At 48.4% G+C, this 16,700-nt stretch overlaps 1 protein-coding gene across 2 annotated transcripts; it reads left to right on the top strand.

Annotated features, from left to right (window-relative positions):
* The first annotated feature begins 87 nt into the window (after positions 1-87).
* Positions 88-15,376, top strand: ptprb (protein tyrosine phosphatase receptor type b). Of its 2 annotated transcripts, none has more exons than XM_077544477.1 (40): positions 88-553; positions 1,754-2,096; positions 3,244-3,384; positions 3,464-3,607; positions 3,763-4,020; positions 4,108-4,374; positions 5,339-5,455; positions 5,531-5,677; positions 5,748-5,865; positions 5,934-6,085; positions 6,168-6,443; positions 6,647-6,705; positions 6,796-7,000; positions 7,089-7,186; positions 7,266-7,431; positions 7,618-7,742; positions 7,824-7,971; positions 8,190-8,459; positions 8,528-8,703; positions 8,772-8,922; positions 9,657-9,757; positions 9,855-10,020; positions 10,090-10,371; positions 10,446-10,724; positions 10,796-10,945; positions 11,021-11,160; positions 11,766-11,899; positions 11,971-12,077; positions 12,145-12,250; positions 12,340-12,420; positions 12,488-12,505; positions 12,577-12,658; positions 12,725-12,815; positions 12,891-12,967; positions 13,033-13,167; positions 14,188-14,310; positions 14,376-14,542; positions 14,631-14,766; positions 14,838-14,943; positions 15,034-15,376. In XM_077544477.1, the coding sequence occupies exons 1-40, from the start codon at positions 503-505 to the stop codon at positions 15,054-15,056; spliced, it is 5,916 nt and encodes a 1,971-aa protein (XP_077400603.1). In that variant the 5' UTR covers positions 88-502; the 3' UTR covers positions 15,057-15,376. The 2 variants fall into 2 exon arrangements, with proteins under 2 accessions (XP_077400603.1, XP_077400602.1); XM_077544476.1 differs by having other exon boundaries at positions 12,337-12,420.
* The last annotated feature ends 1,324 nt before the right edge of the window (positions 15,377-16,700 follow it).

Raw genomic sequence — 16,700 nt, 5'->3', positions numbered from 1 at the left:
AGTTTCCTCTTTAGCAGAAACTCACGACAAATGCATAAAAAGGATCAGTGGCAGAAGGCCGGACGCTGCCTTAGTGGTTAGCGTGTCTGGCTTGCACTTTGGAGGTGAATCATAATAAAAGCTTGTGTCACGCAACAAGTAAGACACGTGCCCAGACGCTGACTGGCGACCAGTCCACCGTTTGTCTATCCGTGTGCCGGTTGTCTGCCGACCAATCAAGGGTGGGGCCAGACTGCGGCCGACCTTGCAGCCTGCCGAAGACGAGCGCTGTGGAAATCGGCTGCAGCATGCAAGTGGGTGTTTTTGTGGGTGCTCAATTTATTTGTAGCACGCTCAGACAGGAAGCGGAGGACAAAGAAGGCGAACAGGAAAGGCGGAGCTCCCGGAGTTGTCCCGGCGCTGGCGGAAAAGCGACCGTTCCACGCACGCAGCAGAAGCGGCCAGCGGCCGAGCATGCCTGACACCGCGAACGAACGCTGCGACCTTCCCCGCCACATTCAAAATGGCGGCACGTTCCTTTTGGCGAAGCGTGCCTTTTGTGTGGATGCTGCAGGTAAGCCTCATCTTGTTTTTGTTGGCGAGGTGCTCTTGAGCAAGGCAGTGTGGTTTTTCTGATTGACTTGTTTTGTGTGCCTGAAGCAGGCAAGGACAAACAAAAACGTTTCAACTTTTCAAATCAGCTTGTTTGTAGACAAGGTCAAAGAAGAGAAAGTAGGGGGAGAAAAAAATCATTCTCATTCTTTTTTTGTTCTTTTTTTTGGGGGAATTAAATGAGCGAGTTTGCAATTATGATATTATGATCAACAGTTCCAGGACAGTGTTTGACTAATATTATTTTATTTACTAAAAGTTTTTATTTTCGGATAAAATTATTTTATATGATATACCAAATCATAAAATAAATTCAAATGTTAAATGTGTATATATATATATAAAAGTTAAACTAATATTTTTGAAAAGTAGTTTAAAAAAAAATACTAATTGCACAATGTAAATAATTAATTTGCAGTTTTATTTCCAATAACTCAATTATTTCATGAAACACATTTTGGAGTTTAAAAAAAAGTTAATAAAAATAATTCATTCAACTCCGTCATAAGTAATAAATAAGTTTGATGTTTATAATAGTAATTTATTGAATTTTGCTAGGTACTTGTATGAAAGTATTAATTTGACTAGGTTCGATACCACTTTTTTCCCAGACCAATACCAGTCACTGGTACTAATACCAAGTGCAGATACCACTTCTACTTTTGATGCATACAATTTCTTAAAATGTCAGATAATTTTAAAGAAAGATTTATTTGTCTTTATATAGCATTTTTCCTTAAAATAACATGATGAAATGTCAATTTTCTATTCGTATAATTTCTAGGTCCCGATTGTAAAACGACCACAAGAGGGTGCCGTCGAGAGTACCAATATTTTCAAATAAGGCCTAATATTGACCTGATACTGATGCCTAGTATCAGTACTTGCTTATCCCTCTATATAGTGGTTCGAGCACTTTTGTAAAATTTACCATAATTCAGTTTAGCAATTATTTAACAAAATACCACACATTGACTCAACATTTTTTTAAATGAAAATTTTAGTGCAACAAAATCATCCAATTTTTCTTTAATCAATTCAATTGTAATTGATAAGCCATTTTTAATTAAATGTATGAATAACACTGTTTTATATATTTAAAAAAAATGTTTTGATAAAAACAAACAAACAAAACGATGATGATGATGTTGATGTCCATCAGGCGCTGATCTTGGCTCAGACAGATGAGTTGTCCGATGGTTGTCGCCCGTCCATCCGTGACGTGACGTCCGGTTGGGATAGCGTGGAGATAACCGTTAACGCGCAAGGACGCAACTGCTCCTTGGCTGTGTCGTCTGCGGACGCCGAAGATGCCCAATGCGCCAGAAAACGCCACCAAGACAGAGGACAGGAAGTGGAGGCTAACATGACTGAAAGTGAGGGGTCGGGGTTCCAAGATGGCGTCTTCACGTGTGAGCTGCAACACTTGGAACCGGGAAGTGCGTACGTGCTGCACGTTCACTCCGGTAGCATACGGGAAGTGGCCAACATCAGCGTGTGCACCAGTAAGTTGGCAGCACACAACACTGCCACGTTGCCACCAAACGTACCAGGTGTTTCCAATTTTTTTTCTGCTGTGTTTTTTTTGTGCCAAAATTTGATATGTGAGCTATCTTCAGATTGTTGCCAGAGATCGCAACGGCTGCGGCACCCTGTTTCTTGCTCACAATTTGAGCTTTGCTGCCATCTTGTGGCATCTTCAAGATTAATTAAGGTTAATTAAGAGTAACTTTTTTTTTTTTTTTAAATGGGAAAACTCAACACCAAACTTTTTCCTTACAATAATATGCTGTATCTCTGCTACTCTAAAAACGGCATTCTGATTAATATTGGCTTTGTGGACTATGAATAAAGCGGCAAAATACACCCATCTTAGGGGGCCGCCATTATGCCACTTGCTTTCAACTGAAAATGACATCACAGTTGCTCAGGGAAATGACCAATCACAGCTCAGCTTGTAGACATGACATGACCAAACTCAGAAAATAGGTGAGCCATGATAGCCCTTAACAACTGTGATGTCATTTTCAGTTGACAGCAAGTGGCAAAATGGCCGCCCCCTGAGATGGGTGTAAACAGGTGAATTTGGCTGCTTTAGTCATATTGTTCCCAAACTTGCAAAAATCCGTTGTACAAACACAAACTCGACACTCGCTTTTGCGGTTAGCTTTAGCATGCAGCTAACGCTTCCATGCGTTCTTGGTGAGTGGAATAAAATGGCCGCACGTCTCGCCACTAATGGAGCTTCCCCTCGCTAATCCTCTGATTAGAAAGAGGAAGTGAGAGCTGGCTGACGGGAGGCGATAGGGCCTGTGTGTGTGTGTGTGTGTGTGTTGGAAGGCATCCAGAACAGAAGTTGTTTTGTTTCCATTCCAGGCTGGGTCGAGCTCTCTTCATTTCCCGTCCTCAATTGTTCTTTTGTTCCGTGTACGTGTGTGTGTCTGTGTGTTAACGCCCCAAAGTACAACATTGTTATATAAATGTCACCTTTTCACTTTTTTCCCTCAAGTTGTCTGACCTTTAAATGTCTTTGAGGTTGTTATGGTAGGCCTCTTGTAACTTCCTGATTTCACCACTGGGGGCAGCAGAGATGCTCTAACCATGTGTGTGTGTGTGCATCTGTCTTGTCTGTGTGTGTTTTTTGTGTGTCAGGTCCTTCAGCACCATCGGGCCTGCGTGTGACATCCAGGTCGAGCGACAGCCTGGGACTTTCCTGGCAGGCGGGCTCAGGCAGGACTCAGCGCTTCAGGCTCCTTCTGTGGGGACGTTCCGGAGATGCGCACGACGACTTTGGTATGTCACCTCGCGCGTCTCCGCAACTTGTTTGCTCTAGCATCCGATGAGTCATGTGACTGTATGCCCCTCCCACTAGCGCATCTGCTGCTAAACGAGACGTTGGAGAGCACCGCCACCGCACGCGTTGTTGACAAGCTCACGCCGGGCAGACGCTACAAAGTTACCATGGCAACGGAGGCCGGCGGTCTGCGCAACCACACCAGCATCCAGACTCAAACGGGTACCAACCAAAATGGCTGCCATAGTACACGTTCATTAACGTTGTTGACATTTATTTGCTTTTTCTGTCAGCAAATTGATCAAAACGCAAAGTCAAATTTTCTTTTCAGTTGGTGTAAAGTTCGCCCTGTGCCGTCCCTAATGTTTCGTCTTTAGCGCCGGCCGTCGTCACAAACCTGACGGCCACCGCCGACGGTGCCGCCTTGCTGTTGTCGTGGCGACATCCCGCGGGCGATGTGGACGCCCTGGAGGTGTCGCTGCGGTCGGACGACTCCAGCCCGCGACGGATGATTCTTCATCCCAACGCCACCGAGGTCACAGTGAACGGGGTGACCCCCGGCTTGGCCTATCGCGTGACGGTGAGCTCCCGGAGCGGCGAGCTGCACAACTCATCGGAGATTGATGCACGCGCAGGTGGGACCGGGTGGTGCGTCCCGTCGTTTTTCAATCAATTATCTGATATCGATCTAATTTAAACAATTCTCACGTCTTGGTGTTTAGCTCCTGCGGTGGTGTCTCACCTGGCCTTGATGCCCTCCCCCGCCGGGGGTCTCTTCTTGTCATGGGCGCCCCCCGCCGGTCATTGGGACGGCTACCGACTCGTCCTCTATGACGGCTCCCAGGAAATAGTCGCAGCTAACCTGGGCAAGGAGGCTGTCAATTTTACCTTCCCCGGGACGGGACTACTTCCTGGACGGCGCTACCGAGCCTTGCTATCCGTCAAAAGTGGACGGCTGGCCACAGAAAGCAGCTGTGAAGGAAACACACGTGAGACATGCATAAAACACACACACATACTCGAATATGTCTCATGTGCAAGTTTATTGTAGTTAACGAAAACTAACAAAAAAAAGCCTACAATTCTAAAAACAATTTTGTTAACAAAATAAAATAAAAAATAAAATGCTTTTTAAAAAACTAGCTGACACTACAACTACCTATAATATAGTGAAAATGTACTTTGTTTTAGTCTTTGGTCATTTATTTATTAATGCATGAGGGACTGTATTTTTTCTGCTCTGCGCTTTTTTTTTTGTGGCTGATTTTGACTTTTCCCACATAAGAACAACGTGGATAAAAAAAAAAGTGGGGTTATCTGATGTTTTTATTTGCACGGAAGAGGATTAGGGCCAGTGAAGGGAGAAAAAGCACGAATAAAGTCAGAATTCTGACTTTAATCTCAGAATTCTGACTTTAATGTCATAATAATAGTAGCGCTAACGAAATCAGAATTCTGATTTTATTCTCAGAATTCTGATTTTATTCTCAGAATTCTGAGAATAAAGTGAGAAACTTGCCAAACATGTATTTTCTCTCTTCACTGGCCCTAATCCTCTTCCGTATATTTGTAATAGTGGACGCCAGGATAATATGGCTGTAACGTGTTGTAAACTTACCAAGCTTAAATGTAACATTTTTAACATGAACATCATGCAAATCAACTTGCGATTGTGATTGGTTAGCGAGGATCCAATCATAAACCAGAAGTGTTGACATCATCCAAATGATGCGTTTTATTGGTTTAGACACACGAATATGTCATGTCCACTGCAATCATCTATTTACCGAAGGTTAAATAACTCAAACTAATAACAGAACCACCCAGAAAACTAATTAAAACTAACTAAATTTAAAAAACTAAACTCAAAATGAAATAAAACTAACTAAAATGAAAATTCCAAAACTATAATAACCCTGCTCACATGTAGATTAATTATCGCGATGTGCCCAGTTCCCACACACGCATGCGACCTTCACATTCGTCACGCCGACGAGACGTCCCTGAGCGCCATGTGGAGCCACGCCCCCTCCGGGTCACGCGACGCTTACTTCCTGACCCTTCGCCACGGTAAGCCCGCCCCAAACGGCCCACGAGCTCTCACGCGGCAGCTCCCGGCTAACAGGCTACTTTGCGGTCGTGCAGGTAACGTCACTGTGGATACCAGGGAGGTGGAGCCTCACATGAGGGAGTGCACCTTTAACGTCCTCACGCCCGGGAGGATTTATAACATCACCGTCACAACAAGGAGTGGAAATCTCAATGCGTCTGTCTTCGTCCAGGGACGGACAGGTCCTCGACTTCTTCTTATACTTGCGTATGTGTGCGTATTTGGTGCTGAAGTCAAGTGTGTGTGTTCCAGTTCCCATGGCGTTGAGCGCCATGACGCTCCGCAGCGTCGGCGTGGACAGCCTCTATGCATCGTGGGAAAAACCACGTGGGGACGTCGACTCGTACATGCTCACACTACTCAAGGACAGGTGGTATTGACGGCGAAATATGTCGTGTGTGAAAGGTAAGCATTAACCTGTTGTGTGCTGTTCTCCAGCCTTGTTGTTCAGAACCACAGCGTTCCGGTTCCTGTTGGCCCCGCCTCCTTGCTGCTTTGTGGTTTAACAGCTGGCGCTCTCTACAGACTGGAAGCTGTTACTGTTAGTGGCGGCGTGCAGTCCAAAGCCACAAGTCTGGAGGGAAGAACCAGTGAGTCCAGCGACTACACACGGTCCAAATCCCCAGAAAAGATTCTCCTTCGGATGTTATGTGTTTTTCTCGCGCCCTCCAGACCCAGCATCTGTTACCGAGGTAACGGTGGTGAATGGCGGGCATCCGGATACGCTGCACGTGTCCTGGCATCCTGCAGTTGGCGAAGTTGACAGTTACCTGGTCCGCCTTGAGGATGGCGGCGGCGGCGGGGCGGTGGTTCACACTCAGGTCGTTTCGCGGTGGTCTCCACCCGAGTGCTCATTCAGCTCCCTGACGGCCGGACGGATGTACACTGTCGTCATAGCAACCAGGAGTGGCAGCTTGGAGAACGCCACCCGGGTTCATGCACGCACACGTAAGGGTCGCCGACTACTTCTTGTTGATTTTACTGCTTTACGTCGTTGAAAGTTGAAAAAAGCTTCTAGTCTACCATGTGTGGTTTTATAATATGTCTTGTTTATGTTGTCATAATATTGTCTTTCTGTTCCTGTTTTCTATTTTTGCTTATTTTTTTCTTGCTACCCTCTGTCGTCTTTAATGTCTGGTTCCGTGTCACAGAACCTGCCCCAGTGCAGAACCCGACCGCCGTGCATTCAGCTAGAGACGACTTCCTCAAGGTGCGTTAGCTCGTCCGTGCGCTGCAAACAATTGCCTTAGCATTAGCATCCTTAGCTTGAGCATGAGAGCGGCCGTGTGTCGTTTGTCAGGTGTACTGGCGTCACGCGTCGGGCGACGTGGGTGCTTACGTTGTGGAGGTGTGGTACAACAACAGCGTGGTGCAGAAGCAAAGCATCGCGCCCGAACGCAGCGACTGCGTCTTCGGCTCGCTAACGCCCGGGCGGCTTTACACGGTCACCGTGGAGACGTGGAGCGGAGACCTCGTCAGCAGCGCTTCCACGGATGGACGCACCTGTCAGTTGACAAAATGCACACGACCGCCAGTCCAGGTGTACCTGCCCTCTTTGATGTTATGTAAAAAAAATATTTTTTTTTTTGTCAGTTCCAGCCTCTGTGTCCAATTTGTCGCTTAGCAACGCAGGATCAGCTGACCTGACAGTCACCTGGAGCCCCGCCCCCGGAGATGTGGACCACTATGAGGTACAGCAGAATGACACTTGACTCGTTTCCATCTTTAGCATATTAGCGTAGCATGTGTGTTGCGCTCACGTGTATGCAGGTCACGCTGCTGTTCAACGACACGCGTGTGTTCCCGCCGGTCACGCTGGGCAGCGACGCGCGACGACACAAATTCACGTCGCTAACGGCTGGACGCCTCTACAAGATGGTCGTGTCCACCTTCAGCGGACCCAACCAGAGGGCGCTCTTCATCCAGGGACGCACAGGTACCGTGCGACACCCATCTCGCAATTTTCTGATTCAAATCGTCTTTTTGTTCCATCCTAGTGAGAGCATTTCCGTAGTATGTGTGAGAGTGTTTCAATGTATGTATGAGAGGTCATTTTGATGCTAGTGAGTGTCATTTTCCCTGTCTTCTTGATTCTGATTGGCCGTCGTGGCTTTCTGTCCAGTTCCGGCCAAGGTGACCAACCTCCACCTCATGCCACAGCACCCCCCTGTGGACGGGGGACTGGCGGCCGCATGGACGCCGGCTCTTGGTGACGTGGATGTGTACGTCGTCTCGCTGTCTGCTACGGTGAGTCGGGCACCACTTACCCCCCCCCCCCCAAAAAAAAAAGTCCTGATGTCACTTCCTGCCATCACTTCCTTTCTGCAGGGCGGCGGCGTGGTGGAAACTCGGCTCGTCCCCAAACACGTCTCATCTCTGAACTTCCTGGATCTGATCCCGGGCCACGCCTACAACCTCACCATCCAATCACGCAGCGGCGAACTGACCAACAGCAACATGGTGTCCGGTCGCACAAGTGAGCGTTAAAAGCCTCAAAATTCAAAATTCAAAGCCCTAAAAAAAGAGTACCCCACAAGTCAAACACCCCAAAAGTCTCGAAAGTCAAATGGCTTGAAGGTCTAATACCCCAAAGTCACGATAACTTGGCAGTCATTGAAATAAAAAATAGGAAAGTAGTAATTGGTCGCAACCTAACACCAGTCTCCTGTTGTGCGTTGTCCTTTTTCTCGCCAGCTCCGGCCCGCGTGAGCGCCCTGCAGGCAGACCAGGAGCACACGCCGCACAGCCTGACCGTCACATGGGAGCGGCCGGCGGGACACTACGACGCCTTCAGGCTGCTTCTCAGCGACCGCTCCGGCATCACGCTGGCCGAGCCGACCCTGCCCGCCAGCAGTCATTCGCACCGCCTGGATGGACTGACTGCCGGGAAGTGGTACCGTGTCACCGTGCTGACGCTCAGCGGGGGCGTGGCCTCTGCCGAGGTCACGGCCGAAGGGCAAACGCGTGAGTCACAATCGGTTGGGGGTAGGAGTGTGTTTTTTTGTTTGCTTACCTGTAACGCACATGTTCAGGTCCCTCCGCCGTGTCCAATTTGACGGTGACGTCTGCCAACTCGTCATCTCTTGGCTTCTCGTGGCACCACTCGGACGGGCACGTGGACGTCTACGAGGTGGCGCTCTTCGCGTTGGCCGAGCAGCCAGACGATGACAAAGCGAAGGAAACCGCCGGCGACAAGCAGCATCAGCAGGTGCATTTGTGGAGGTTCACTTTTCCCTCATTTGCCGCTTTTAACGTGGGTTTCTGTTTGCGGCGCAGGTTTTCGGGGAGCCGGTGGGAGTCCAGAAAGTTTTGCCGGGCGTGGACGCGTGCATGTTTACGGGTCTGCAGCCGGGAAGTCTGCACCGGCTGCAAGTCGTCAGCTGGAGTCGACATTTGAGCAGCGACTCGTCCGTACTCGCCAGGACCGGTTAGTCGGTGTGGATGATGATGATGAGGAGGATAATGATGGCGATGATGAAGATTATGAGGATGATAATGAGAATGAATTATGATGCTGATGAGAAGAATGAGGATAAGGATGATGACGATGAAACGAGAATGATTGCGAAGATGAGGATTATGATGACGAGGGTGAAGATGAGGATCATGATGATGATTAGCATGATGATAAAGATGACAATAATGATGACGATGAGTATGAGGACTTTGATGCGAAGGATGAGGAGATGGAGCATGATGCCGATGAGGATGATGATGATGACGAGAATGAGGATTATTATGATGATGAAGATTATGAGGACGATAATGAGAAGGATGAGGAAGAGGTTGATGAGAATGTTGAGGATTATGATGCTGATGAGGATGATGACGATGAAACGAGAATGATTGCGAAGATGAGGATGATGATGATGAGGATAATGACGAGGGTGATGATGACGAGGGTGAAGATGAAGATGATGATGATAAAGATGACAATAATGATGACGATGAGTATTATGAGGATGAAGACTTTGATGCGAAGGATGAGGAGGTGGAGGATGATGATGAAGAGGATGATGCTGATGATGATGATGAGGATTATGATGGGGAGAATCAAGATGATGAAACGAGAATGATGACGAGGATGATGATGATGATGATGATGATGTCATTTTCCTACCAATCTTGTCACTCATGCCTTCTTGATTGTGTTGTCTATAGCGCCCTCTCCTGTCGGGTGGCTGCAGTTAGACAGTTCTGGACAAACAGACAAACTGACAACCAGCTGGCGTCATGGCGCCGGACGCCGGAGCTCCTATCAGGTCGGACAAAACCAGCAAAACTGACGACGTTCCAAAAAAACATTCAAATGGGATATTTGTGAGAAAAAGGTGAGATGTGATTGGGTGTTGATGTCAGGTGACATTGTCGGACATGTCGGACGCCGTGGTTGGAGCCAAGCTGCTGAGGGCGGAGCATAGCAGTCACGTGTTCACGGGTCTCGCTCCTGGTAGGCTGTATCGCGTTGACGTCATCACGCGCAGCGGAGAGATGAGCAGCAACACGTCCACGCTCGGACGCACCAGTAAGCACAAACACACATGAAAACAACTCGTCTAAACATAAATTGATCTTGAACTTTTTTCCTTTTTAGCTCCAGCCCCGCCCACCCAGCTGTCAATCAAGCAAGGCCCAACCAATGAGACGCTGGAGCTGTCATGGGCCGGCCCCGCCTCCGGAGACTACGACAGCTTCGCCGTGGCGTGGACGCCCCCGGACCGCCTGTCCGTGACTCGCACGCACTTGACCGTTCGCCTGCTAGGCGGCGCTTTTCCGGGACGACGCTACAACTTCACCGTGGCGACTGTCAGCGGAGGCGGGACTGGGGACGGACCTGTCGTCACCAGTCGACCAATGCAGAGGAGCGTCACAATAAGTGAGTGGAGGACATTTTGATCTGTGTGTGTTAGTGTGTGTGACCTGAAATGTCGTCCTTGCGTGTGCTTGCAGGTCCGTCCCCTCTGCGTTCACTCCACTGCGTCCCCGTGTCATCATCGTGCGTGTCTTGTTCGTGGTCGCCTCCGGCGTCCGACTTGGACTCGTATGAGGTCGAGTGTCGTCGCCATGACGACGGAGAGCTGACATCGGCCCTGCGTCTGGGGGGCAAAGTCACCACGGTAACCCTGGACCAATTGGACGCGTTCAGGAAGTACGCGGTTACCGTGAGGGTGGCGTCGCACGGACACACGAGCACACCAACAGCACACACGGCCGTCACCATGATTGACCGTGAGTATACACACACACACACGTTCAGGTGTTTGATTGACAGGCTGACTGTCCAACGGCTGTCCTCCCAGGTCCCCCGGCCCCGCCCCCCAGCATGAGCGTGAGCTCCACCGCGGCCAAGTTGACGTCGTCGTCCATCTTGTTCCGCTTCAACTGCTCATGGTTCAGCGATGTCAACGGCGCCGTCAGATACTTCGCCGTCATCGTGGCCCAGTCGGACGGTACTCTCTTTTATTTTGATGAGGCGTCTTTCACTTCCTGTCACTTTCTAAGCTGACGCTTCTGCTCTAAAACAGCCAACGACCTTCTACTGCCAGAGCAGCGCCACCCGCTGCCCTCCTACCGCCACTACGTCAACAACGCCTCCGTCAGGGCCTACCAGAGCGCCTACTTCGTCAACAGATGCCCGCAGGATGCCAACATGGCAGCCAGCCAGGTCTAACACACACACACACACACAAACATTTTGGGTTTACATTTGTAGTGGGGACATTTCATTGACATTATGCATTTCCTAGACCCTTACTCTAACCTCAACCAAAACCCAATTCAAACCTAAACTCTAAAACCATGTTTTGACCCTCAAAAAGAGGTTTGGACTCATGGGGCCCACCAAACTGTCTCCACAATGATAGTAAAACCCCTGAAAATGGTCCTCATGATGTGATATAAACCTGCACGCATACTCACACACACCCACACGTTTGTCTTTGTATCATCGTGGGGCCATCTCATTGACACAATGCATTTCCTAGCCCCAACCATCAAAAATGATTGCCTACCCCCATTCCTTACCCTAACCTCAACCATAACCCAATTCAAAACTAAACTCTAAAACCAAGTCTTGAACCTCAAAAAGAGGTCTTAACTTGTGGGGACCACCAAAATGTCCCCACAATTTCAAGCCAGTCCCCACAATGGTAGTTGAACCTGAAAAAACACACGTGTATGGGCCCCACAATGTCGCAAAGGCACACACACACACACACACACACACACACACACACGTATGCAAGCTGACCCACCAACCCCTTTGCTCAGTTGGTGGAGGTCAATTTGGGGGCAGGAGGCGACCGACTGGGCGGGGCCTGTGACCGTTTCCGTGACGACTCCTACTTGAGTGACAGCTACGGAGACTTCTGCGACGGCCCGCTCAAGCAGAGAACTTCTTACAGGTCGCCACCAGGAGGCGCATGTTCTTCATAGGAAACAACACACTTACAAGCTGCTGATTGTGTTTGTGCAGACTTGGCGTGCGAGCGTTCACACGACTGTTTGACGAAACCGGCAAAGAGTTTCCTCAACCGCTCTTTAGCGACACCTACCTGTCCTCGCCACTCAGGACACACGCAGGTAAGACTCACACGCATGTAAACACACAGCTCTTGCGTGACATGAGTGCGTGCGTGGTTGCTATTAGAGCCACTAGGGGGCGCAGTGGAGGGCCTGAGCGCCAGCATGTTCCTGTTAGGCGTGACGGTGGCCGTGGTGTCCCTGCTCCTGTACAGACACCGAGTGAGGAAAGTGTACGTATTATTCAGCCGGCACCTTCTGGATTTTTCGGGATTTTCCCGTCGGCTCCTCAATGCGTGTGGTTCCATGTTTCATTCAGCAGGGCGGCGCAAGAGAACCCAGTGATGAGGATGAATCTGTGGAAGGAGGTGCCCAATGCTGGGATGTACGTGGGGGTCAAGAGGTCAGTGTGTGCGTGAGTGTGTGCGTGCGCATTTCATGCTGACTAATGTGCTTTTTGTCCTCGACAGCGCTCGTCGCGTGACCAGGTGAGTGCGGGCCGAAGTTGTTCCGGATTGCCGTGTGACGCAACCTGACGAGTGCGTGTGTGTGCGTGCAGCCCGGTGAAAGCGAGTCACTTTGAGTCGCACGTGTTGAAGCTCCAAGCGGACGCCAGCGTGCTGATGTCCGAGGAGTTTGAGGTAAGCAATCGGCGGGCGAGTCCGAGCAACGGAGCCAGCCGAGCTAACTTGCGCTGTCACTGGAAGGACCTGAAGGACGTGGGCCGCAGTCAGACCATGGAGGCGTCGCGTCTGCCCGAGAACCGCGGCAAGAACCGCTACAACAACATCCTGCCGTGTGCGTTCACTTCCTGTCAGTCGTCGCCCGCTGATCGCTCGCCTCCGCTTGTTTAACGCTTTTGCTCGTTTCTAGATGATTCCACGCGTGTCAAGTTGTCGTGTCTGGACGACGACTCGTGTTCCGACTACATCAACGGCAGCTACGTTCCCGTAAGTGCGCACGAACGCACGCTTTGGCCGTGTCCCGTTTGTAACGCGTCGCGGTTGTGTTCCAGGGTCACAACTTCCGTCGCGAGTACGTGGCCACGCAAGGTCCACTGCCCGCCACCAAGGACGACTTCTGGAGGATGCTGTGGGAACACGGCGTGCGCGTCGTCGTCATGGTGACGCAGTGCGTGGAGAAGGGACGGGTAGGTCAGGATTTTGTCACGTTGAGGCACTGATCTGAATATATGACTGGATAGCCGATAGGCCAAGACTTTTGAAGCCGCGAGGCCGCCATATTGCTCCTCCCAAGAAATGTTTCTCGGCATACGATCTTATACATTTACAGTATCGAAATTGGACAGACGGATTTATGATGTTTTAATTTGTTAAACATAAACAAGAGGACTTCAGACATTTTACAACTTGCCTTAAATACATGTATAAATGATATGCCTAATGATGTTTACTGGAGGAAACTTGTATATTTTTAATTAAATAATTATTATACCTGTAATTCAACAAAAAATGCCTCTGCCAAATCTAATATTGGAGTTGAGTGATAAAAGAAAAAGGGGGTCTTCAAAGCAGCACATACGGTCCACTTATTTATTTATTGATTTACTTGTTAAAAAATAGTGACCACCCTCCGACCCCGCCCCTGGCCCTATACTAACTGCCTACGAGCTGTATATGTCTAATCTGTACATATCCCATATAGTTTATACAGTAGTCTGCTCGCGAGATGGGAGGAGCAAGATGGCTGCCCTGTCGCTTCAACGGCTTACATGGGCATTTGTGGGCTACCAGCTATCCAGTCATATATTTAGATCAGCGCGTTGAGGATGATGATGGGATGACAATGATGTCATGATATTGCGATGACGTCACAATCATAATGTGTTTTTTTCCATGTCGCCATCATGCCATGATGTCATTACGATGGTCATGAAGTGATGTGTATATGTGTGTATATATATATATATATATTTTTTTTTTTTTTTTTTCTTCCAATGTTTATTTTACCAGGTAAAAATGTTTGAGAACTAATTCTTATTTACAAACATTACCTAGACTAGATATCTAAACGATTTGATTACTAGAAATAATTACCAATTACTTTGATAATCAATTAGTTGTCGATTAATTATTGCACCTCTACAATGACGTCTTCGTAATGTTATGATGTCGTCACGCAATGACGATTGCATTGTTGGCACGTGCAGGTGAAGTGCGAGCAGTACTGGCCTTGCCACAAGGAGGCGACGTACTACGGTGAGCTGCTGGTCCAGATGACATCCGAGTGGGTTCTTCCCGAGTGGACCGTCCGCGACTTCCGGATTTCCTCGGTGAGTCACCGTGAGCGTCTGTTACCCTGGGCATCCGTTAAGTGTCGCGACTGCGCCCCCTGCAGGAGAGAGGCGGCAGCCCCCGCACCGTCCGCCACTTCCACTTCACCGTGTGGCCCGACCACGGCGTCCCCGACGGCACGCACTCCCTCGTCCAGTTCGTCAGGACCGTCCGCGACTTCGTGGACCGCTCGGCCACCTCCACCGCCGGGCCCACCGTCGTCCACTGCAGGTTGAACCCCGCGCATTCTTTACCATGTGACACAGAAACCCCCAAAATTGGGTCCAAGTACGGCTTTTTAGCGTATGTTTGTGTTTAGCGCGGGCGTGGGCCGCACGGGAACCTTCATCGCGCTGGACCGCCTGCTGCAGCAGCTGGACGCCAAAGGCAGCGTGGACGTGTATGGCTGCGTGTTTGACCTGCGCCTCCACCGCCAGCACATGGTGCAGACCGAGGTGAGGCCACGCCCACCCACACATGCCCCAATGGCACGGACGCGTCCTGGTGATGTCACTTCCTGTTGCAGTGTCAGTACGCCTTCCTGCATCAATGCGTGCGCGACGTCCTGAGAGCACGCAAACATCGGAGCGACTACGCCATCTACGAAAACTTCGACCCGGACTTGTGCCGCGGTGAGAACGAGTGTCGCGATGTCGCATGACATCACCATCTCATTACCCTATGACATCACCTCACGCCACCTTGCCATGTTTCCGTTTCAGAGCTGATCCACTCAGGCCGCTGATGGACAGGAAGCGTCGTCACGGAGACGGGAGGTCACGTGTCATTGATGAGAAAAGGAAAGAGAATGCATTTATTTTTATATTCGACTTCTTCACGTCCATATTTAAAGTTATTACTGGATGTAAATATGATGAATAATCAATACCAGGAAGTATATATTTGAACACTTTTTAATGTCAGCATTTCTAAGCTAAAAAAAAAAAAGCACTTGTTTATAGATGTATTATTTTAGTTTTAGCTGAGCCACAAAATGAAGAAAATGTATGTCCTGTAAAAAATATATTTAGTTGTTTAACAACTTCAATACACTTAAAGCTTGAAGTCGTGTGCTTGAATGTCAATTACTGTTTTGTGTGGGGGGATGTGTCCTGACTGATTATTATTAGATATTTATATGTATTGTTATTATTATAAGAATTAGGGAGGGGCGAGTGTCGATACCACGGTATCTGTAATCGCGACAAACATCGAAACTGGTATCAGCCCCCGCTCTTGTGGCCGTTTTTCGGTCAGAAAATGGTTATTTTGCATTTATTGATCTTTGTATATTATTTAGTATATCGTGATTGACCACTGCACTGCTATGGGGTGAATGACGAACGAAGACCCTAACCCTTTCAAATTAAAAGCATGGATTTCAAAGCAAGATATAATTAAACATCACACACTAAAGAGCTTGAGGAATTCTTAACATGGAAGATATTACTAAATTACTATTGTATTCAGTTGAATTCTTTGCACTTCACTGTATTCCTTTAAACAGAGGTGGGCAATCTCGGTCCTCGAGGGCCGGAGTCCTGCAGGTTTTGGAAGTTTCTCCCTTCCAACACAAGCTGATTCCAATCAACAGGATCGTTATCAGGCTTATGCAGAGCTTGCTGATGAGCTGATCATATATTAGCTGTGTTGGAGAAGGGCAACATGCAAAACCTGCAGGACTTCGGCCCTCGATGCCCACCTCTGCTTTAAAAGGAAGTTGTACAAGCACATATTTTGATTGGGACTTATTTCTTCCTGGCCAATGGATTCATTGTTTCATTTAATTTCTTTATTTTATTTTATTTTTATTTTATTGTGTGCTGTATGCAAAATGACGTTTGTTAGCAAACTTTAAAAAAAAAATGCCATTAATTTTAAGGAAATTTCTGTGTCTTTAAATTTTTTTTTTTGATCTGTCATTGTTTTTTTAATTTGGTCTCGGTGAGTACTGAATATTTTGAGTATCGTTCTAAAAAAAAAAAGTGGTAGTGAACATCCCTAATAATAATTATACCACCATACCAATATTGACACTTGCATCAAGAGGCACTAGGAGGAAGGCAGAGCCAAACCCAAAACAGGAAGTCTCCCGAGTCAATGCTAACGCTACAAGATGATGAGAATTGAGAAATGGTACGTCAACATTCTTTTTCTGTTGTGAATCAAATGTATGAACTCGCGCAAAGAAAAACGCCGCGTGACAGATTGAAAGTTCCGGTTTAGTTGCATGACTGCGTGAATGACATGACGCTCGACTCTAGCAAAGCGAGCTGGTCGGTAATGCAAGGCTGCACGAGGTGGTTTGGGAAATTTGTCAAAGCGACATGAGCAAGCGCGTCCCATCACGTCGTGAGAAAACAAAAGGGTCACGTCACTCGTCAGTGTT

The sequence above is a fragment of the Vanacampus margaritifer genome, chromosome 15 (genome assembly GCF_051991255.1).
Source record: "Vanacampus margaritifer isolate UIUO_Vmar chromosome 15, RoL_Vmar_1.0, whole genome shotgun sequence".
Taxonomy (NCBI): domain Eukaryota; kingdom Metazoa; phylum Chordata; class Actinopteri; order Syngnathiformes; family Syngnathidae; genus Vanacampus; species Vanacampus margaritifer.
The sequence above is the reverse complement of the archived record's forward strand: the minus strand, read 5'-3'. Positions and strand labels throughout refer to the sequence as shown.